This window comes from Aulonocara stuartgranti (assembly GCF_965226115.1).
Source record: "Aulonocara stuartgranti genome assembly, chromosome: 9".
Taxonomy (NCBI): domain Eukaryota; kingdom Metazoa; phylum Chordata; class Actinopteri; order Cichliformes; family Cichlidae; genus Aulonocara; species Aulonocara stuartgranti.
Genome location: NC_138960.1, coordinates 27398458 through 27422480, shown reverse-complemented (window position 1 = coordinate 27422480; position 24023 = coordinate 27398458). Strand labels below are relative to the sequence as shown.

General features: G+C 40.8%; 2 protein-coding genes across 3 annotated transcripts in view; one reads left to right on the top strand and one right to left on the bottom strand.

Moving 5' to 3' along the window:
• Positions 1 to 24023, bottom strand: part of neto1l (neuropilin (NRP) and tolloid (TLL)-like 1, like) — a 450458-nt gene that overhangs the window by 172669 nt on the left and 253766 nt on the right. The window lies entirely within an intron of this gene.
• Positions 3522 to 6460, top strand: cbln2b (cerebellin 2b precursor). The gene is made up of 4 exons (XM_082547062.1): positions 3522 to 3818; positions 4193 to 4735; positions 5351 to 5470; positions 5559 to 6460. Exons 2-4 carry the CDS (start codon positions 4448 to 4450, stop codon positions 5754 to 5756), a joined length of 606 nt encoding a protein of 201 aa, XP_082403188.1. The 5' UTR covers positions 3522 to 3818; positions 4193 to 4447; the 3' UTR covers positions 5757 to 6460.

Sequence of the window (24023 nt, the reverse complement as noted above, 5' to 3'; positions counted from 1 at the left end):
CTCGTCGTAGCTAGTTATAGCTAAGGATGCTAATTTACTAGTTAGCTTAAAATCACACATTTTACTCATAGAAAAGGTACAACAGTGCCTCTGATCACTTATGTTGGTTAGTTCAGTTTACTGCAGAATACAGCATGCTGTTAGCTTTAAACAGAGAGTCGTGGTTATGGGAAGTAAAGGTTGGATCTTCTCTCAGTCTTCATCTGCAATTCACAACAGAGATATGAGAGTTTCTCCTGACAGGAGCTGTCAATCAAAGACATCACCGTGATATCACACCCTAATTTTACAGCTTTGGGTGAGTAATTTGAAGCATAATCATGAGAAAAGTGACCACCCTTGAAACCAAATCAGCATGATGAGAACTACTCATCTTTGGGAAAACCTTTTTTTTTTGTTTAGTTTGACAGCTCTGTGTTTGACAGCGAGTGTCTGTGGTCATCTGTTAAACACAGTGGAGGCTCTGTCATGGTTTAGGGCTGCATTTCAACCATTGATGTTGGTGTTTTTTGCAATTATGAATGCAGAAAAGTACTTTCAAATATTAATCCATCATCCAATGCCATCTGGAAAGAGCCTGATTGTCAGCAGCTTCAACTTTCATCCTAAACACACTGGTAATGCAGTAAAAGCATACCTGGGTAGAAAAACACACAGGGGAACCTTATGAGTCATGGATTGGCCTCCCCAGATTCGGGACCTCAACATTATTGAAGCGGTGTGGAATCACCTTGACACAGAACACAACAAAAGGCAGCCAACGTCCAAAGAAGAGCTTTGAGTGTCCTTCAAGAAGCCTGGAGAACTATTCCTGAAGACTACTTAAAGAAATGACAAGAAAGCTGCCTGGGTTCAGGCTGTGTTATAGAATAAAGATGGTCATAACAAATATTGAATAGCAAGCTGATTAGAATTGTACGAACTCTGTTTTTGATTTATATGCTATATTCCAATGTATATTTTCATTTTTCAATAAATAGCTGGAAGGAACCCTTCCACACCGCAGGTATGAGACATAGTTCAGTGTTTGTGTGGTCAAGAATAGTGTTAAGGTCTAACAATGTGCCACTGTGATCTGAGTCTTCTGTAACAGTTAATGGCTTCTAGCCAGAGTCCATGTTCAGGTTGTTTGAAAGCAGTTTAGGATTTATGCGATGTTTGGAAAACAAGAATTACAATAAATGTGCATTTTTGTCTTATAACACAGCTCACCCAACTAATCTACCCCAAAACACATTTTCCAACTTTCCAGTAACTGTTTCTCTCATTTATGAGGTAATTTAAATTAAGGTATATTGCATATTACAGAAATTAAGTTGACTTCTCCTTTATGATAGTGATGCTGCATCTAAATTTTCTGAAGCAATGAGTTTGCACACTTAAGTAAAGCCAACTTGTAAGATTTTACCTTGTAGTTCCCACAGGGCCGTAAAGTAAACTGTTGACGCATGTAGATGTACAGAGTACATATTTACACATACTGCACAGATTTACTTTCATTTCCTGGGGGGCTGAACACATTTGACCTTTACCCCTAAACCACGATTCAAACTGCACTCCTAAAATTTCTTAGTTTACCTGAGAGAAAGCTACCTTTATCCTGCTATTGAGATTCCAGTCTCTACAGTGTGATTAATACAACTGTGGACACACACACACCACACACACAAATTAATAGCTGTCACTGTAAGCTTTAGCAGGCACAGTACCGCCTGCTGTAACCTTTCCCTGGATTACCAATATAACTCCTCATCAGGGTGTTAGCTCAGCACTAGCAGGGGAGGAAAAGGCAAGATTGATGCTATTTGTCTCCTCACACATGCTAAGATAGAGGTCACATCTTACTGAACTAAGACAAGAGAGACAAAACACAGTCTCTTTCTCCACATTCATTCATTCTCCAGCAGTGAGAGAGAGGACTCAAAAATGAAGCAGTTTGAGAGCCTGACCTCATTTCAAAGATGAAGATACAGAGTCATTTATAGCTGCACATAGACAGATGGACTGGCAGAAGGATGGACTGGCAGATATAGTGGGTATTTTAGATCTGATGAAGCATATAGTGGCATGAGCACATGGAGTGGATCTTGTTTAATTTAATTCGTTATATGCCTAATATTTATAATATTTGTGACAGAGGTATTGATATGTAGTTGTGCACAAAAAGGGACACTAAAAGTATACATGCATGTGTGTTATGTACAGAGAAAACATGCAGAAAGATGATAAGTCATTTTCTTTGCAAAAACAGATGGCTCACTTTAAGACCCATCCCATAATTGACCTCCCCCTTTTCCTAGAAGCCAGTAGGCTCTGCTAGCTGTCAGGGAAAATCACCATAACCCTGTTGTCACTCTAGCTGATCAGCTTGCCTGATGAAAGTGAAGTCCCTTTCAGGGCAACAGCAGCCCCTGGTATAGTAATGGCATGTAGGCCACATCCTTTTTGCTTGCTTGTCCCCCGTACTTGACATTTGATGATTTCTGTAGCTATGTGTCCTTCTAAAGGCCCGAGGACAGCTGTGGCTCTTGGATACCTGATGTCACTCTTCCGCATGGTTTGTCAGTCGGCTGTGACAGTGCAGTGTTTGTCAAATGGGAATGAAGGGAGCAAAGGATTAACCATGATTAAGCCTAAAATAATGTATTTTTAGTAGAGGACTTAGCATGTACAAAGGCATGTGAAACACACTGCACAAGTCACATATTCTTCAGCTGTGTCTGAGCTTTCAACACTTATTAACAGTGATATATTCTCTACCTGCTCATCTTATCCAATCGCTTACTTGCGTGAAACCCTAAAACAAATTCCAGCTCTGATAAATCAAAAGTAACACAGTCTGTTCCTTTACTTGAGTGGATAAAACAGCTGGCCTACAGTATCTGCTGTGTACATGTATAATGCAGCCACTTAGCACTTGGTAGGAAGTGTGAAAACGACAGCTCATTAAAGGTCCAGCGTGAGGTTCGATACTTGTGAAGCCCATCCTCAAACCATTCAGAAGTGTGGAGCACTGATAGGAACCCTCTACAGCTCTTCAAAGGATGATGGCATGTCAGAAGTTGAAAAGAAGAAGGCTAAGGGTGGAACAGAGAAGTGCGGGTCATACTCGGTGAAGTGAGCTTTGTTGAAGCTTTACCTGCTTTGAACCTGGTTGTGAGATCTTTGTTTTATTTGTGATGTGATGGAAGACTGTTGACAACCATGTGTCAGTGGAGCATGCAGGTGAGATGCCACACAAGTTTATTGTCTTAATCTCTTAGATTCTTTGATTTTTTTTTTTTACCCCCCTTGTGTATCTCTAATAACCTGACAGCCCTTATGCACAATTTAGATCCGCCACTGGATGGCGCACGAGTATCTGTATTTGATTCATAAAAAAATTGCTTTAAGTCCCAAATTAGTAACATATACATGCATGCTGAATGTACCATGTAACTGCAAGGTTACCCGCTGCATTCCCCCTTCATTTCGGATTAATCAGACAGAGATATGACAAAACCAGAGCATATAAATGATAGTCCCTAAGAGCGAGTGATCTTTGCCAACCTCAGGGGCCCCCAAGCTCCCAGCATAGCACGTATGACTGTGCAAACAAACCTATTAGTCCACGCAATGTGTCTTAATTGTGGGGCACTTCTGAGAAGTCTCGTTGCAGTGGCCACACACAAAGAATGGGCGTGAGTACTCCCTCGAAAGGCAGCCCAGAGACTCATGCTTTTTTCTGCAGCAGTAGCAGCAGCAGCAGCGATCTGAGCGCTCAATTTACAGTCTTGGAGGGTGGGACAGAAAGCACACCAGCGGGATGGATAACGCAGGTAGGTCGTGGTTTATCGTTCCTTTATAGAAATGCCAGAAAAGTGCTTGTTTCATCACAATTATCAGCCAGAACGAGGATAGAGGAAGGGAACATCTTTTTTTGGACATTTTAATTTGGTACAAAGTGCTGCAGCGCGCATTCCCATCAGCAAACACGCAGCTGAAGCACAAATAATTGCTTTGATAGGATAATTATAAAGGATGATCAATTTCTACACCATGCTTATTAGGATTGTGGTATTTAACGATCAGTCTCTTTTCCCTTTACGCACAAGTCCTTTTACGCACGCTGGTTACAAGTTTATTAAATAAACTATATACGATCTCATTGATGTTATTGTCTTACAAGAGAACTATTTTTCTCTTATATCAGGAATTGCAACCGCAGATGTCTGAATACTCTCCCAAAATCAACTAAGACGTGCAGGAGGGAGGGGAGTCTCAGTCGGAGAGAGTCTGAGTGCGTCTGTGTGTCAGAAGGTGTTTGAGAGAGTGAGGGAGCATCACATATTGAGGAAGAGAGAGGGGAAGATAGAAGGGACCGACTCTGGACCAGGTGATCGAGAGCTAACAAACCTCCAAGGGGCTACCGGGCTGTATCAGTGTGCACGGGATCAGCGATCCAACCATGGTGCCAGCGCGCTGCCCGGGACGCTGTGCCATACTGGCACTGACCCTCCTCTTGGGATGCGGCGTGGCTTTCTGCCTTGGCCAGAACGACACGGAACCCATAGTTCTCGAGGGGAAGTGTCTAGTGGTGTGCGACTCGAACCCTTCTTCGGACGGCGCAGTCACCTCCTCACTTGGCATTTCAGTCCGCTCCGCTGGGGCAAAGGTGGCTTTTTCAGCCGTGCGTGGAACCAACCATGAGCCGTCAGAGATGAGCAACACGTCCATGACCATCTATTTTGACCAGGTCAGATGTCCACTGAATTTAGCGTCAACACACCCATATCCAATACAAGTCCGATTTTATTCTAAAATATAATTTTCTCTTCGTACAATCTGTTGGGTGGGTAAAACTTATGATCTTGCTCGATATTGATTTTCTATTACTTCTAACGCTCTGTGCGATCCGAGCCAGGAGGTTTTCTAAAGACTTCGGCGTTATTTTATGTTTCAGAAGGATTCGTGTGCGTAATTGGCGTGATCTGGAGATGCGCCGCCAGACGATCACCCATGCACGATCATTTACCGCATGCGTCTTAGGCCTCGGCCGCATTTAGATATGCAATGTGTTGCTTTTGATTAGATATTCCAATAAGTTTTCACGGCTGAGGTCTTTGGACAGCGGCCTGTTATACGCCTCAAATTGGGATCCTTCCCAAAGTGCGACTGAAGTGCTGCCTGAAACATTTGGCAAAGCAGCACCAGGCTTACTGGCTTATACGCCTCTTTTTTAGTCACTGCGCACAGCAGACACAAACAATACGTTTCCACAAAACCAGCTGTTGTGTTGAATTAAGCATGCACATAAAAAATAATCATACTAATAAAGCACTGTCTTATTGTGCTCCCTTTCTTATCACAGGTTTTAGTGAACATCGGCAACCATTTCGATCTCAAAACGAGTGTTTTCCAGGCTCCAAGAAGGGGAATCTATAGTTTCAGCTTTCACGTGGTGAAGGTCTACAACAGACAAACTATACAGGTGAGAAATTACGAAAAACGTGGGGCGCGTTTTTGCATTTCCTGGGTACAAGACTCAGCTCCAAGTTTCTCGTTGCTCTTAATTGCAGGTGAACCTGATGCAGAATGATTATCCGGTTATATCAGCATTCGCCGGTGACCAGGACGTTACGAGAGAGGCGGCCAGCAACGGAGTACTGCTGATGGTTGAACGGGAGGACCGTGTCTATCTGAAGCTGGAACGGGGCACCCTAATGGGCGGATGGAAATACTCCACCTTCTCAGGCTTTCTAGTCTTTCCTCTATAATCTAATCTGCGATGACTCACGTCGCATGGGACTCTGCTTAGGTTGAGGAACCAAAAAAGAAAAAATAGAAAAAAACGAAAAAAACATGCCATTTATTTTTAACTAAAATAACTGTCAGCCAAGGAAGCCGACGAATATCTGTATACCTACACTCGTCCACTATCTAGTCAAATCTGAACGTTTCCTTGGAGTTTCATATATTCAAATCCATCAGCCAACTCTAACGCAATCTGGATGATTCAACGTGGCCCGTACTTGTCGGGTACGTGGATTTTTTTCCCCCCTTGCTTGGAAAACAAACTTTGCCGACAGACAAACGGGTGTACCTGAGAGGAAATGGACAAAGGAGAAGATGGGGGGAGTGGAGGAACTGACACCTTGGACAGGCCGAGTGTGTTATGCTCTATTTTATGTTTGTATAGCCTTAAACAATTTATGGTTTCCGTCCAAGTGAAGTATATGGAATTATATGGACAAACAACAGAAGAAGTGCTTTCACGCCCAAGGCATTTTTTTTGCACGAATGGAAGTTTTATCTTTATGTTTTGTGCTGTCAATGGTGTTGCGTTTGGATGCTGAACATATTGAAAATACGCCAAATGTAGGCCGCCGACGAGTTTATTTAAAAGAGAAAAAAAAGGCGACATATTTCAGCCACCGAAGACGACTTAGAGCCCTTTTATTTAAAAAAAAAAAAGTAACAATGATATAATTTATAAAGTACATATTCACATTATTGTGTGTTCTACATTTCGGAATCTGCGTAGCTTTGACTGATTTAATGTTCAGTGACGTTGCTCACCAAATGTACATTGTGGAAATTATAGAAGAATCCCTATGTCCCGCTTAATAAAAGGTATTGTATTGTATAGGCTAAGTGCATTTATCAGTTTTTGTTTGCATATAGCTTTTCAACGAAAGGGGATCTATCTGTGTATACAGACTGTAGGAAAAATACATGTTTGCAAATGAAGCTCAAAGGCCTCAAGAGGGAGCAGAGGTTGAACTGTGAGCAGCTCACTCTGGTCGCTGTCCGAGGTGCTGAACCTATGGGCTTTTTAAAAAAAAAGGAAAAAAAAGTCAGGCAACAGCTTCTTAAGTCAAACACTTCAGTGAAAACACTTGTTGTTGCCGGCTGGAAACTGCGATTCAATAACTGGGAAATAAGAAATATCTGAAATGCGCATTTATGAATGCACTGCTGAGGAGAGCCAGGGCAGCTCCTGAGCGTGAAGTTTCAGCACAGCACGACCGCACACCGCGGAAACGTCCTTCTTTGTGGCAGAGCCGAAGCTCACGTAAAGTAGACATATATTTGGAAGCGTTAGCGAGGTGGTTTGCAAATGTGGGTTAAAAAGAGAGCGAGAGAGGTCGTAGTATAGACTGTGTGCAAAGTTTGTTTCTTTTCCTTTCTTTCTTTCTTTTTTTTAATCACGTGACTGGATGCCATCTTGTTTGAAAAAGGACGTTTCGGGGATATTTCAGCCCACACACTAAAATATCCCCCCCCCCCCCCCCCCCCCCCCACTTACACGCAGTCAAAGTTATACCACATACCCCCAAACCCACCACCCCCACAGCCCCTCCCTTCCCAGTCTAGGAAGGCCACACCTGAGTCAAGATGAACTGCATGACTCATACAAATTAAAGAAGAAGAAAAAGAGCAGTGCCAAGAGCAAATATTTGCTCATTTTTTAAATTAATATTTTTTTGTTTTGTTTAAAGCTATCCCCTTATCAGATACTACACTTAAGAAAAAAAAATATCACGCTTTTCCCCGGGCCAGTGATAATGTATTCAACAAACACAGAAATATTTTACCATGCATATAGTCTGAAAAAGACTAAAAAAACATCCTGTGGGAAAACATATGGCAAATGCACAAAAACACGAGAGGAAACTTGCTGTTTCTGTGGTTTACAGTAAATGAGGTGGACCAAGGTGAAAGCCTGATGTTTCCTTGTTAAGTCTGTGCCACTTAGAGATAACACTTTGGGGACAATACAGATGTGAATTGAGCAAAAGCAAAAGCGCTACAGAGAAACTCATCCCTGTTTTAACAATGCGGGAATCTGCAAGTTTTCTTGAGTCTTTAATATTCAAAGTCCAGCAATGTTTTTCCTCTAAAGTCTTTAACATAAAAGTCTCTAAACCTAATGGCTAATTTGGCAAATGTGGCCCTCTTTTTAAGTTCTGAGGGCCTTTTTTTGCATTATAGACTTTGGAGTGTTAACTCTGTGGATGCAGCCCAGCACAGAGTAAATACACACCTTTGATTATGGAAGCTGTGACTTGGTGTGCTTGGATACAGTATGTCTGTAGAGAAGGAGTGTTGGAGGAGATTTGTAAAGAAAAACACAAAGGACAATCACAGCATAGTTACTTAACCTAACTAAATGTCACACCTGTTGACATCTAAAGAAGTCTTTTATTTCTTGTCCTAGGTAAAGGTCGGTAAAGTTGGTTATGCCAGAAACTACTCTAGCAAAGATTCCGATATTTGTAGGACAAATCTGCATTGCTTTTTTCCAGTCAAGCATAAAGTGCTCTCAATTTAGGTTGCAAAGCTTAATAAATCTCTCATTCGCCGCTATTTTTTCTAGACTTTAGAATAAACAAAGTTCTTACGAGCCTCGGTGAAGACTGTCTGATTGGTTGAGCATCATAAATCTGATCCTCACCCTTACGGTGAAAGTCATTGTGCTGAGGAAATGTCAATTTAGCACAAAGCCAGCATGACATTGGCAGAAAAAACAGTTACGAGTACTGTACAAAACCTGCCAGAAGAGTTGTGAGCCAATTTGTAGCAGTTTAAGATCATCCTGGGCTTGTAGAAACATATTAACACAACACCATTGTTCTCTGTCAAACACACAGAGAAGAAAACATAAAACTAACTGTTTGTGCAGCTGAGGGTTAAAAATGAACACCAACAGCTGCTGGAAAACATTTGCATGTATAATTGACAATATCGTACACGTGAGCAGCTGGGAACCTTTTTTTGTTCACTTGGTTGCTTCTACCGCACGGATATCTGCTTTGGTCTTATTTTTTTAATATACCTTCATTGTGTTTATAACAGAACACAACAGCTGAGAACAAAGATAAAGACCTGCTGATGAGCAGCTGATGCCAGCAATAGGACTGCACAAACGGCAGAAAGTGCCAGCAAATCATTGTGATTTTGGAGAGTGTATTAAACTGGCCTATAAAGTACTAATTGTGCCCATACTGGAATGAGAAATCTGCATCCAAATGATCCCCTTAGATAATTAAGATAGCCATTGAGCACGTAGCAAACAAGACATGAAAAATAAAACCTTTTCAAGATTATTGCACACAATCAAATAAGTTAGACTAAATCACTTCTTTCATGTAAATAACACAACTTCCATAGATGGGATTATTAAAGCGTGGATATATTTGTTGAACTCCTTGGCGAGTAAAGCTGTTTGCAACTTATTAGGCACAACAGAGTGTAAATGATACCATAATGCTGCCGTTATTGCTAAATATTAGTCATCCTAACAGGATTTTTTTTGTGTTTGTTTGTTTGTAGCAGTAAATACAGAGTCACCCACACTGTCAAAGCTCACAATTCGTCCACTCTAATTGTAAAACAGACTTGAGAATGTTTTTATTGAGGCACAGATGGCATTTTACTGTGCTTAGCAGCTATACACGGATAAATAAATAAAAATTATAGATAAATGCAAAAGCCAAGAACTCATAGGAACTTTTTTTTTTTAACTTTTTCATCTATAGTCTCCTAAAAAAATCCTCCTCATGAGGGCTGGTCCTCTCATTTGTATGACTCTGAGATACATGCATCTGCAGTAAGATCATAGGCGGGCTGCACCGCGGGCCCATCGACGTGAGGGAGGTGCAGCCGTACATGCATTTGAATTTAAATTATGTAATAGACTCATGTCAGTTATTCCTTAATGAGGTTGTTTTAGAGAACTCCCACTTACAAAACACACATTTACACTTATAACCATTCTGAACATGCATCCACACCGACACACGCACACACATGCACGTGTGTCACTGCTCATTCAGCCTTGAACAAAGTGGCTTCCTATTTGGAAACATCTAAACAAATCTTCAATCCACTGTAGGGAAAACAACATTAAAATCGTTTTAGAAATAAGAATTAAAGTTGTTTGGGGGCTGATTTGAAAGCTGTCTTCTGAAGATCAAGACGGCTTTCATTTCAGCTCCTCTTGTAGTCTCTAAACATTTAATTACACTGCCTTTGCATATCTTCAGTGGGTGATTTGTTCAGTCTTAACAAGGATGATAGTTGGCAGGTAAAATGTCATCTTCTCTCTATTTTGTATTTATTTATTTATTTTTACCGAGGTAACAAGAAAATAATTACGCGTCATTTGAGCAAACAAAACGAAGGCCAACCTCTTCCTTTTCTCGTTGCACGAAAGCTCCACCGATTAAAACTCTTGAAGTGTTTCACTGAAAATTTTGTAAATATTAGACCTTGCTCTTGCTTGATGGAAAAAAAAATCCTGCCCTAACCTTGCGTGTAGCACAAGCTGATGTCGGCTCTTTATTTATTGATATCATGATACTGATATGTTTCCTTGTGCATCAACAACAGCATATAATACAGCAGTTTTCATACTAAATTAACTAAACTGTTACACATACATGTATGCTTTTACCTCCATAAGTATTTTCACTTGTGCATTCACAATCTGATAAAAGCACATATTGGAAACTAAGTTTAACCTCAACTGAAGCGTCTTCTTTTCCACTGCTGAGCAAAGCTTTCTTTTTCAGATCCAACATCTCCTTTTCCTTTTCTGAGAACCGAAGTCAAGAAAACATTTTGATGCTGTTGGCCCACAGTGAGACCTTTAAGAAATGTCTTCCTGACCCATCTTGAATTCCAACCTATGGTTAAGCAGCACTGGAGTTCACCACTTTGATTCACTTCTGTTATGAGAAAGCCAAAGAGAGCAGCACAACAAAACAGATATCAGCCAAGAAGTCAGTATTTTTTACCAATGAAGCCAAGTGTTTGTGTTTTGGGCGTTTCCTGAATTTCTATATCTCATTCTTCTATTCTCCTCCAATGGCCGCCTGTGCGTGGACGTGCTTTGTACCTTCCTCTAGACTCCCAATGCCAAAGGAGAGAGACCCTAACAAGATTTTTAACCTTTCCTTTTGATTGCAGATGAGTTAAATACATTGGTATGCATGAGAGGGGAAAAAAACCTTCAGAAAAGGTGTCTTTTGCCTTAGACTCATTTTCTCCCAGTCCTAGTCCCTGTTATGGGTGAAATTGCCTTAAGTGTGATTGTGAGTGCGAATAAGCCTTTCACAGACTTATTTTTATTCAAGCTGTTCCCAGGCAAACCTACAGGCAGTTCCTTTTGGGTCTGAAATGACGCTTAGGGGCCCACTCAATCTAATATCTAATGTGACTGCGAGTTAAAAGGAAATGCATACTGAATGTCAGGATTTATCACCAGTTTTAATGGTCCATACCTCTTTAGATCATATTAAAATGCTCTTTTCATAGGTTCCCCCCTTCAAATGAGCCCTTCTAATTTCATGGGCCACAGTAACGGACACATTTTGTCATTCCAAGCATGGAGACATAAACCACCATGAAACATAAGACCACCTGTGTGCTCTGCAACAGAGGAGCACTTTCACCTATTGCATTATGTCCCCCCCCCCCCCCCCTCAAATATTTAACTTTAAACCGCAAAACGACATCAAATCTATGTATGTATATAAGTCGCACATCCTGTTGAGTCAGACGTTTCACTTAGGCTTTGGTATTACAATCGTGCAGTGACCTAGCTAATTTGCACTTGAATAGAGCGACACTGATGCAAACGGAGAATACACTGAGAGGATAACATGTGGCAGTGGCTTGTTAATAATGCATTTGTTTGCCAAACAAATAAATAGACGCATAACACAGGCAAACATCAGTCACAGAACCGCTTCTGTGAACAGGCCCATCCCTGAAGAAAATGGGGGTTGAGGGGGTGGGGGGTGGGGGGGTGGAAGAGAAAGTCTGTTTATTCCTTCTGCCACTGCCTGCAATATCCATACTGCTGAAACACACAATTCCCCAAAGAAAATACAGCCTCGTCCAAGCCCACCCCTTCAGCACTCCCCCCTGCCAACCCCCACCATCACAAGAGACAGTAGGCAATGCCGAGCTCGGCATCCCCAGCTCATATGAGCGACTCCTTGATGTGATGGTTCCAATACATCATCTGTCTATGCACTGCATTCAGGCACAGCAAGCCCAAGAAAGCATCCTGGACCCAGCACCTAACCAGCTAAACTACATTCATTAGAATAGGAAAAACTGCCTCAGCACAACCAGCTGCAGTGGAGGACAAAACACACACACACATACACACTGTGAGTTGTTGATCCTGTGGATGATCAGGGGCACACACACACACACACACACACACACACACACACACACACAAATGCATACAGATGTGCAATGTGCGTGTGCAAAGTGACAAACGTAACAGCACAGCAGAGGAAGTAAGACTATTTTTACCAGAGGTGTGGACTCGAGTCACATGACTTGGACTCGAGTCAGACTCGAGTCATTAATTTTATGACTTTAGACTTGACTTGAAAAAATGTTGTAAGACTTGTGACTTGACTTGGACTTTTACACCAATGACTTGGGACTTGAATTGGACTTGAACCGGTTTACTTGAAAAGACTTGATATTTTACCCCAAATATAAAATTTAACATGCATATTATATAGAGATTGAAAATGTGACGTCATTCACGGGTAGAACCGCAAAGGATTCTGGGAACTCGTGACAAGAGTTACTAGCGCACGCAGGCTTTCAATTGAAATCAGTCACACAGCGATAAAAAGAAACACAAAAATGTCAAGAAGCTGTTGTATTATTAACTGCAATAGCTGGTCGCATGACAGCCACGGGAAGCCGACGGGTAAAGAGATCGGTTGTTATCGGATTACGTCGTTGAAGAGAAATTGTTCGAGCCGTGTTTCCGAAGTAACAAAGACGCGACGGATGGCCTGGATCGCAGCCATTCAAAGATCAAATATAACGTCCCAGAACCCTCCAGCTCACAGGTTAGTCTGCTCCAAGCATTTACACGAAGGTCAGTCTGCTGTTGTAGTTAATGCGTCATTTTCATAACATAACTGGTGATATAGGTTACAAGCAAGTCTGGTGCTGAACAGAAATTGTCGCGCTATGCTCCTTTATTTATTGTGCATAAATAGTGAATTGTCCTGACAGAATATTGCGTTTCGCTTCTGTTATTATGGTACACTGACAAAAACATATACTTTTATTCACAGGGTAAAACAGTTGTTTTGTATCACTAATTGCCCAGTACGATTACAGCATACAATATTGTTGTCACTGCTACATTTCTGTGATGCTACCAGAAATTATTTCCACTGCTAATTAATTACCGTTGAGCTCAAAGGTCCTATTAATAAACGGTTAACGAATGTGTATTTATGACGACGATTTGTGAGACTGGTAAACTTACCTTTGTTCGTACGATGGTCTTTACTTTCTACACGGTGCATTTCAAGGTCCTGCACCCATCCGGCGGTAAACTGTACCTGGGCTTGTTGCAGTGACCGTAAGTTACTAAACTTCACGAGTGTATGCACTCACTCCAACAACCGTATGATTATAAATATGCATATAAATATGCTACAATGAGATAGCTGACTTCATCTAACTAGCAAATGTTTTCCAGGCTACGTTGGTGATGCAGTTTTTTTTTTTATATGTATGATATTTTTATCATGCGATTTTAAAGCCGGCCCTACAACCGCATCCAAGAATAACATGCAGCTTATCTTAGAACCGTCGGTGAAAATTATTCTTGGAGCTAGGTTTAATTGAGCTGCATTTTAAAGAGGTGCAATTTCACAATTTGTGTATATTTTCTAAGTTCACTATTTTGTCATGTGTTGAGAAAAACACAGATTTAAAAATTACATGGTCTAATATTTACATTTAGCATAACTGCAACATGCTTTTTTTCGTTTTTTTTAATGACTCGAAAGGACTTGAAATTCAAAATTTCAGACTTGTGACTTTACTTGGACTTTTACACCAGTGACTTGAGACTCGACTCTGACTTGCCTGACATTACTTGAGACTTGACTTGAGACTTGAGGATAAAGACTTGAGACTTACTCGAGACTTGCAAAACAATGACTTGGTCCCACCTCTGATTTTTACAGGTGTAGGTGTGGATTCTGGTTATGGTAATTTTATAGATCATGTGGAAATATAGCCGTGGGCTTAATAGGGTTCCATTTGTACCCTCAGTAAATTCAAATCACAAACCACAGTAAAGACACCTGAGCACTGTATGTTATACTGCTGAGTTTGACATGCCTGAGTTTTTGGCATGTCAGTTTGATTTCTAAGCAGATAGGACTAGAAAGACCACCAATGAGATGTCAAACACATTTCTGTCCACTTTATTTTTATGCATACAGCTTTATAAAAATAGTAAATGCGCTTTATAAAATGCAGTAAGGAAGGAGAAAATATGGGACAAATAAAAGCACAATCATAAACACATCTGAAGAGTCAGACTCTCAGAAACGTGTCAGACAATCCCGTAAAGCCTGTCAGGTGAGTCACGTCAACGTCCAAATGATAATAGCACCCTTCCCTGTAAATTATTGCAGTTACCCAGCTCTGTGGAGTGCCGACAACTACCCAAGACTTGTTGTTCTACACTGACAGAGATCTGAGCATAGTGCTGTAGTGCTTTATAGACAGACCAGGCAGATATCATCTAAGTCATCCCTCTAAATAAAACACAAACGATGTGATAACAGTATAAAAAGATTTCTTCCCTTTGACCAGACCTGGCTGCTTCTCTTTTTCTCTTTGATATTATTAAGGCGACTCATTTCTACATTTTTAATTAGGTTAAGTGAGAACTTTTCAATGCATAATTAAAGAATCAAAAGTAACCTTTTACTGTCACGACAGAGGAAGGAGGAGCCCAGTTTAGATCAGTCTATCAGGAGCTTTCTCACCTTAAAGCGACTGATGCTCATTATACCGTAATGAGTTTAATTACAACTCCAGCTAACGCCACTTAGTTAAACTCTACATGCACATTACGTTCTCATCTTTCCTTTCCATACTCGGCATTAAAGCAGATATTTTAAAACGGAGGGTTTCAAATTCACTCGTACAGACTTTCAAATATTTTCTGAAAATGTTGCCTTGTTTGTTTATTAAAGGAAAGCAATGTCGTTTAATATCTTACAGTAAACTAAAATTTTGACGACCATTTAGGATGAATCAAAGGCTTACGAGCAAAGACCGCATAAATATTTAAATATCTTCATTCATTTTTAAAAATCTAAATTTTCAGGGAGGTTTAGAGGAATTTAGCATTGCGCTGCCATCATAAGAATAAATACGAGACCTCCGAGAGCGGCAAATACTTACAGCAAACCAAACAGACTTCTTTTGTGAAAAGATGGGCCAGCTAGGTGAACTGTGCTAACCAAACTATCTTTAAATACTGTAAAGGTGACGATACTAAACAGGCTGCCAAGAAAATAACGGTAACAGTGAACTGGAGGTTCATGGTAACACGTCTGCACTGTTACCAGGAATGGAGCTAAAAGTAGTTGCCCTCATATATGTGAACAGCCTCAGGCATCATTATTTCTTTCCCTGATAAGCTGTTGTCCTGGAGTCCTGGATGCTGCTACCTTTTAATAACGACAGCAGCTCACAATTTTAACTATACACTGCCTCTACCTGCTGTTGGAGAATTGGCTTGGACACAATCAAAGTCACGTCTACATGCAGTATTTCAGACAGTCATTCAGACAGTTTATGAAATGTAACAGATTTACAAAAGAACAAAGAACTTCACAGATGTGCTAGAAATCGAACCAAGTTGTGGAATTAGTGTTTTTTTTTTCCATCCTTTTGCAGAAACCCATTTATTGGCAGATGTTAGGTCCTGACCCATAGTTCAGGCTTCACAGTACACTACACTATACTCAGAGGAATTGTAAGAGACAGGAGAAATAGGATGGATTTAAAGAGTTCCTCTATTTCTCATTAAACAGCTTTATAGGAAAAATAATATGTATTTCAAGGGGGTAAGTGTCATATTTTTTTCAATTAACTTGAACCTTTTAAAAATTCCAGTATTGACAAATTGCATGTTGCTGCAGGTGAGATCAATGTCTCCATGGAAAAGGAAATAAAAGCCTGATCATGTCAAGCTCATCTTATCATAAACATATGGCTGGAGAGGCTTGGTGGAGGGATTGGAGGGAGCCTGTGTTCACTGGAGTTTCTCTACAGCCTCGGGCATCACAGGGGACCTTGAGGAATGCTACAGGCGTGTTGAAGGGTGAAAAGAGAGCGAGAGAGAGGGAGAAATCAGTAGACTAAAAAAATTTGGAGGTTGGAATAAGATCAGTCCGGTGTAGAGGAAATGGAAAATTCATCTCACGGTCAATAATCCCCTTCATTTTCCCCACCTGACATGATAAATTCAAGACAGGAGTGTGCAGGGAAGGGAAGGCTATTTTCATAATAGAACACCTGTTTAAAAGTGTGTTGTTCGTGGGAAACATTCAAACCGAATGTCTCCAAATCCATGTGCCATACCCACTTACTGTAAATGAAGCACTGAATTTAAAGGAATAGCTTGGCATTTTGGCGCATGTGCTAGCCTTTTTGCTAAGTGAGCTGAGCAGATTACTACTGCTACCAGGTCAGTATTACAAACGTAAAGCTAAACATAGAAGAAGAAAAGAAAGGGTGTAGCTACTGACATGTTTGGCTGCCACAAAGGTAGGTTTTTTGGAGAGAGAGGACACCCCAAGTTATAAGCTTACACTAGCAAGCTGCTAATTAGCAAGCCACATCTATAAACTGTAGAACTACTGAGCAACTGCAGCAACTAATAATTAAAGATGACGTGGTTGTAAATTAGATAAGTTAGAGGGTCAGCTATGTAACCGGAGCCTGGAATGTATGCTAGTGACCAAGTTATACCATCGCTCCCCGTTCAAGGCACGAACACATACTCGCTAATCAGTGCTAAGCAAATGAGTAAAGTGACGTATTGAAATACTTTAAACCTAAATTGTTATGAAGAAGTTATGAGGAAATTTCACCTGCTGTGTGAGGAGGAAAACTATCCACGGAGACCAAAGCTGTTTTTTGTAGCAGGCTGTAAAAATGTGTTTTATTACTGTTAAGTTGGGGGTTTTAACATGAAAATCTATGTGGACTGACTCACGTTTTGGAACCAGTTTTAAGTGGCCACTCCAAGAAGCGCTGTTTTTTGGCACTGCTGCGTTGGCTTCGTTCTCTTAGCCCCGAAGGTTGCCGCTTTGCCAGCAGCCAACTAGCATAGCTTAACATAAAGACTGTAATGGTGAAGGTAGAGCTAGCCTGGCTGTTTCCAAAGCACACAAAATCTGGCCATCAGCAACTCAGAAGCTTAGTATTCAACAATACTGAATTATGTGGCACATTTACATTAAAAATGGGTGTAAAAACTATTATCCCCTCTACTGCAGCCTATTCACTGAACTATTTTTCTCAGGGAGTCAGGCAACCTGGCAGAGACTTCAGGTAGTTATTTCTGCCAGCTAATAATAGTCTGGTACATAGCACACCTCAAAATGGTGACTAGATTAAGCAAATGAAAGTGGCCCTTAATCTTTTTTATATATATATTTTACAGTGGTGTATTTTATGGGCCAAAGTTCACCTATTTACTGTTTGCTCTGTGTCAGAGTTAGTTCTACTCCTGGGGTTGGCTGACATCAAATGATAGAGATTTCCCTATATGGTCTTTGCATCTTAAAAGTTATACTTAGGGGTGGCCCACTCTTTTTGTTTGAAAGTGTGTTTACTTTTTCTAAAGAAGAAAGCACAGTTTTCTAGCCACTCTGTATCGAGAAGCTAACAATAAGCTAACAAGGCTGCATTAGCTGACTAAACAGTCCTTCTGGCTATTCATTCAGGTGTAAATGTTTCTGGAGCTTTTGACAGGCAAACGGGGGAAGTGCTTACAAGCATGGGGACATGTTTGCAGAAGGCAAGTGAGGGGCAGCCAATCAGAAGAAAGTGGACTTTCTGGGACAGGAGCTAAAATTGCTTGTGCCAAAGAGGGGAAGAACTAAGGTGCCACAGAAAGAGATGTTTTAAGACTTTTAAAAAAAGAGTTCTTTGAATTGAAAGTCACGTAAAGCTGCACCAGTAAAGTCACAGAGATGCACTCAGAGTGCTCTGTAAGAGAAGAAAAGTGCTACATAAATACCAGTCCATTTTAGGATTACCATTTACCGTACTAAAAATATTTAAAGGGAAATGAGCATAATGGCTCCCCCTTAATGTTTGTTATTTGCTATAAATACTTGAGAAGGGCATCAAACCTATTACCCGAGTCTCTAAATGAAAGTAACATTTCCATTGATTGCTTAACTAACAGGGCTTATAGTTCAGGTGTAGAATTTCCTTGTTTTCTGATGCTCGCCTGGTTCCAGTTCTGCATTTCTTCATGCAGCTGATTAAATATCACATTCAGGTTATCTTATCCCACAGCTTGTAATACATTCATCCTTCTGTCTGATAATGAGCTTGTGTGTTAACTGCGTGTGGTGTATGGCTCGCAGAAAGAGCCTCTTGTTGGAGGCCCAAGCGTGCGTTGGCTGAGATAACATGTTTAAAGGATGTGTTTGAGCCAATCCACTTTGGGGAAAACCTTGTGTGGGATTAACACTGGCATGCTGATGAGCTTTGCTCAGGTGTTGCCAGAGGCACCGTGATAATGGTCAGAGCATGCAAAATCATTCTGAGCGCTGATAATTCAGGAGGAGTTAATGAAACACACACCAAACTGCACAAATTGTCATGATGCTCAGGCTCATCATGTGTGACGCAGAGACATCATACTCAAAGGTGAGAGGTCAGAGACACTTTCTTTGTGCAGGAAATTAAAGGCAGCCATCACAGCTGACCCCGAGATTGCTTCTCCAGAGAGCTAAATCCCCCCTACAAAGCACAAAAACAAGGATGTACTCAACAAAGCGTACAGTTCCATGAAAGATTTCGTCGTTTTGAACTCTTTGATATTCGTGTATATTGAATATTAACTTAATTCAGAATTATTTAAAGCCATTTAGAATTACATGACAGCCTAGCAGCAGAGTGCTTAGAAGATCCATTTTGTTCTGATGCGACTGCCTGGTTTGTGTTGAGATTTGCCCAATCACAATCCCTCCCCATCCACTCTGCCCCAGTTCTCGAACAGTCCCCATCTGGTTTGACAATCTGTTTTGATGGAAATCAGTTGTTTTTTCTCTTCTCTCATCTCCACTCTCTGCTCTTGCGATTTTTACTTGAAGCTTCCCTGCGATCGTGGCTCAGACGCTTCAGATAAAACTTGGGCATGATCACAGCCTCTCCAGAACCGCCACCAGTGCCTCACACTGCTCGCTGGCCCCGGGGGACTTGGGTCTTGTACAACAGGATCTCTTATATTTCAGTAAAATAGGACTTGGAGAATATGGAGATGGAAATTGAAGTTTTGGGTTTTTGTGCCATTTTAAAACGAAAAAAGCTTTTTTTTTAACCATCAGATTTTTAAAAATCTTTTTCTTTTTAGGCTGTTTCATGTTATTCCTCTTTGTTAGTCAGGCTAATGGCCTTGAAGATCTTTACAGGAGCTGAATCATGTGCTCAGTTTTATTCCATTTTATCCAGATATATCATACTGTCCTCTTTGATTGCCGTTTCCTTCAAAGGGGAACAGTTAGTTAAAATTTTTGCATTTGGTAAACTGAACCTTGAATTTAAATCAGCAAATAAAATTAACGAACCGTCCACGCCAGTGTTCGTTTTACCCGTTTCCTTTTGTCTGAATTCACTGCTGAATGCGGGGTGAGTTAATGCACTAAAAACTGTGTTAAATTTTATCTGGCTGGAAAGTTTTATCAGCTCTGCATACCTTTGGATGTCAGCGTTGAAAGAGTAAACACAGTTAAGAGAGTCAGCAAGAAAACAAGAGAGGGGAGTCGACTCCCCCTCATCGCCCCTCCCTTGACTGTCTCTGTGGAATAACTGTGACTACCATCACAAACTCTGTCTCTGTCAACAACTGCCAATGCATCTTCAGACGGTAAACCGTGATCAACGTAGAGAGACTCTTCCCAGGCAGAGAGGCGAGGAAGCAGAAGAAACAGCGCCTTTTTTTTTCTCCCTCTCTGCAGAAGCATTGTGAATATTCTTTTGTGTCCTGCCTCCCTACTCCTCCCTTTTATATTGCAAAGTTTTTGGAGGTACTGTGCTTTTTCTACTCCCCAAGTGCATTCCCATCCCAAAACACTTTCTGTATCGGTGCCCCCTCCCCCCACTCCTCTTCCTCCTCCTCTTTCACCCTACACTTCTTGATTTTCCTATCTCCCACAGGTTCACCAGATGATACCACTGCTGCAACGCTCCTTTTGTCTTTCTGCTTCCCATCTTGGCACATGAATTTTTTGGTTCTGACTTTACTTCAAAGAGGTTTTAAGGCAGCCCATTCTGCTTTTCCTGTCTTTAATGTGTACGTGCAGGAAAAAGACACTCAGAGAGCTTAAGTACACTGAAAAAGCCTTGCAATGTACAGCTGTCAAACATGACTCAGACCTACAAGACATATATGCATGGATGCAAAGACAATCAAACACCTCTCTATGGGTATATTTCTGGCATATTCTGGCGCTGGCAGGCTTCCCTTTGTCTCGTGCTAGGGAGGAGAGTCACGGGGGTTGATGATACACCATATAGCACCTTAAAACATATTCTACATCAAAAGGTTTGCCTGTTCTTTCCTGCGTGGAACCGTTTGGATTCTTAGAGCACAGTAAAACAGTTCAGTTAGCATGGGCAGAAAAGGAATAAAAAGAGTGTTTGATCCACGTTCGACAGTGTGGGCTGCATTTAATCCTTCCTACAGACTAAACAAGAATCCTGTTAGATTCACATCTTATTTAAAATAGCATGGCTTTTAAAGTGGCGCCCCAGCCACTCCCACCTCTCCTCTGTATCTTCCTTCATCAGCTGTCTCAGGTGTTCCTGCATTCATGTGATTCAATAATTCAAAAAAAAGGGGGGGCCAGAGTAAGAAAGCGAGTCCTTGTGGCCACTCCCTGCACCCTCAGGCTGCTCTTCTTTTATCACAGATTGTTCTTCCTTTGCTCCAGCGTGTGTGATGCTATTCTTTACTTCTCTGCTGTATGGGCTGCTTGTGTTCAGCTAACAACAGTCCCCCACTGAATCAAATCAGCAGATTATAAGAACGTTCAAACGGACCAAACTGGCTTCCAGGAGAGCTTAAATCAATCTAAAGTTAAAACTGCAGAGAGAGAAGCCTCGGGATATTTGCAGAAAGAACGCAGATCTAGACACTGGGGGAGGGTGGGAAGGTGGGTGGGGGACGAGAGTTAACCAAGGCTGTTTTGGGTAATAACAGTGTGAAATGCCACTGTATCAATTACTGAATGATTGAGGGCAATCCGACTGTGTGTGCTGCCATTCAGCAGGATAGAGGGGGATATAATGGATAAACAGTGATTATGCCGAGCCCTCCAGATTGAGAATGTTCATATTTACAGTCTGACACTAGGACAACAACAGCCTGTCATTTATGCAATATGTATTTCTCTGTAGCGCGTCTCCAATTACCTTATTCTTATAAGGAGCAGAATACAGTAAACTGTCGCTGCTGAAGCTGATAGATTGTGAGCTTTTCCAGGAAAACTGTTGTCATCTATAGTATTCGGTTTGGTTTGACTTATTTTCTCTGAATGACAAACTAATTGACCTGTATGCCACATTGCTACAGCAAGTCATGGCTTAATACAGTATTTGTCACTGAAATCCAGCTTTAAACCTGCCTCATTTCTGCTTGAAATTCCAAAAGGGGCAGCTTTCATCTGCCAGAAGCCAAACCTACACCTTCCCACCTCTGTCTCCCTCTGTTTTTGTCTTTGTCTCTCTCGCTCTGCCTAACCCACCACCCCCTGCTTAGTTAAGCTCGCTAAGTGATAGGCCGTGGCATGGGCTTCTTCGTTCAAAAGACAGGCACATCATTAGGGAGCTGGTGAGTGCGGTTCCTGCCCCCAGGGGAGGGATGACAGTCCGTCACTGCCGTGGGGCTTACCTTACTTTGGACAACAGAAATCAAAGATGGTGCCGTGAAATTTGAATAGAATAGGATGAAATACTCCCCCTACTTAATTCTACTGTTGGAGGAGAGGTGGAAAAAGCCCTGACCATTTTGAAGTGGTAATGATTAATCATTGAGTGATGGCCGGGCCACTTCTTAAAGTGTGCGTTTGATGTGAGTGTGAATTTTGGGAAATTAGCGTAAATGGGGAAATAGTGTCGTCAGCAGTAATTCAGGCGTAAATGAAGAAGTAAATCTATTGATAATGCACATGCAGGACCTTTAACGCCACGCATAAACCCTCTGAAAATGCTTTTATGATGTCACAGCGGGACACGTCTTTTCTGGAGATGAACAAATCTTTTGAATTTGCCTTTTGTTTGAGTCTGCCATTGAGGATCTTTCAGCATCTTTGGTCTGATTGTGTCATAGTTTTGATCAAGCTTCTGTGCAATACAGTAGTGATCTGCTAGTATTCATGCCAAACAAAGACACTTATTCTGACTGAACAGCAGTAACACAGAAGGCAAGTACAGATCACAGACCTTGAATCACTTTACTATTGTATTGCTCCTTTCACTCCAATGAGTCAAAGCACTTACTAGAGAGACTAATACATATGCAAATACATGAGATAAGGATCTGGGGTATTAAAAATCATTGGGAAGGTTTTTCTACTGACTCTGGTCTGTGTCATACGTGGCCTAATGGTGGATTTACAGTTACAGCTCACAGGGTACTTTGCAGTTTTATAATATAATATGATATGATGGTCATAATACGAGCTATAATGTATTACTTAAGTTTAATAAACTTAGTTATGTGATGCTGGAAGACGAGGCAGGTTATGTTCTACTGAAACAACAAAATCTAAAATCAGTTGATCCTGCTAACTTCTAGCAGTATTTGCAGAACTACACTGTATTTAGTTGTGACTCGATGCAAATTTTGGTGACCGTTAAGAAAAACGGAGAATGTAACATCGCGTTTGCAGGCTGACGACAAGATGGGATTCTTTATAAATATATTTTTTAAACTTATAGCATATTTGAGGTCATCGTTTTGTAGCAGCGAAGGTCCAGCCGTCATCGTCAGACAACATTTCTCTGCGATCTTCTGAATTCTCCATGCTTCTTTAATTCGCCTTTGCACTGATACATTTACAACAAGGAGGTCATGTTTTTGGTAGCCTGTGCATGTGTGTTATACTGTCAGTACTGTGAATGAATTCTGGTAAATTTTTTGGAAGTGTAGAGTGGGGTCATGATAACAGTCTATTAAAATCTCGCGTAAAGGTCATTTTTTACAAAAAGCCTTATAATCTAGAAACTTTGATTCTAACTGCAGTGTGCATTGTCAACATATAGAAAGTACAATATAAAGATTTAAAATATGATGTCACATTTGACCTCTCACCTCTCCTTCAAGGTCAGTAGATTGATTTGAGGGTCAGATTGATAATAATGCTATATTGAGCTGTTTATTAAAACTACCTTTCTTACTGCCATTGTTTGCATTGACAACATACAGACATTTAGGGTATGACGTATGGGGATTCAAAATATCGCTCTGTTTTATTGTGACTTTGTTCTGTACACTATTGTAACAGGCTATAACTGTTTAAATAAATAACATTTTGAATACATGTCAAATTTTTCTGAATAGATGTGTAATCAAAAATCTCTCACTCAATATGTATTACTGAGCGATTAAACATTTAAATGAATGCTACGCATGCTGTATGATCGACATAGATGAAAATCATTGTACTCAAAAGTATGTCAAATATATTAAAATGGGTTTCAATGGGGCAAATAACAAATGCCTTAAAGTATGTTTAAAAAGAAAAAACTAAATGAACATATTCAAAATGTCAAGTAAAGTAAATCTCCATATTAAACTTTTTTTTGTGTTGTCTCTTCTTTCAAATTCCAAACTAGTCCTGATTCTTGGTGCTTTTCCGTTGTATCCTTTAAATTCTTTAACTTTAGTGATGTGTGGTGATATTTTGACCGTTATTTTGATGTTGCACAGGATT

Excerpts from the sequence above, each read along its gene's own strand:
- cbln2b (XM_082547062.1), top strand. The coding sequence starts at position 4,448 with ATGGTGCCAGCGCGCTGCCCGGGACGCTGTGCCATACTGGCACTGACC. Across the intron at positions 4,736-5,350 it reads TGACCATCTATTTTGACCAG|GTTTTAGTGAACATCGGCAA; the intron begins GTCAGATGTCCA and ends TTCTTATCACAG. Across the intron at positions 5,471-5,558 it reads ACAACAGACAAACTATACAG|GTGAACCTGATGCAGAATGA; the intron begins GTGAGAAATTAC and ends TCTTAATTGCAG.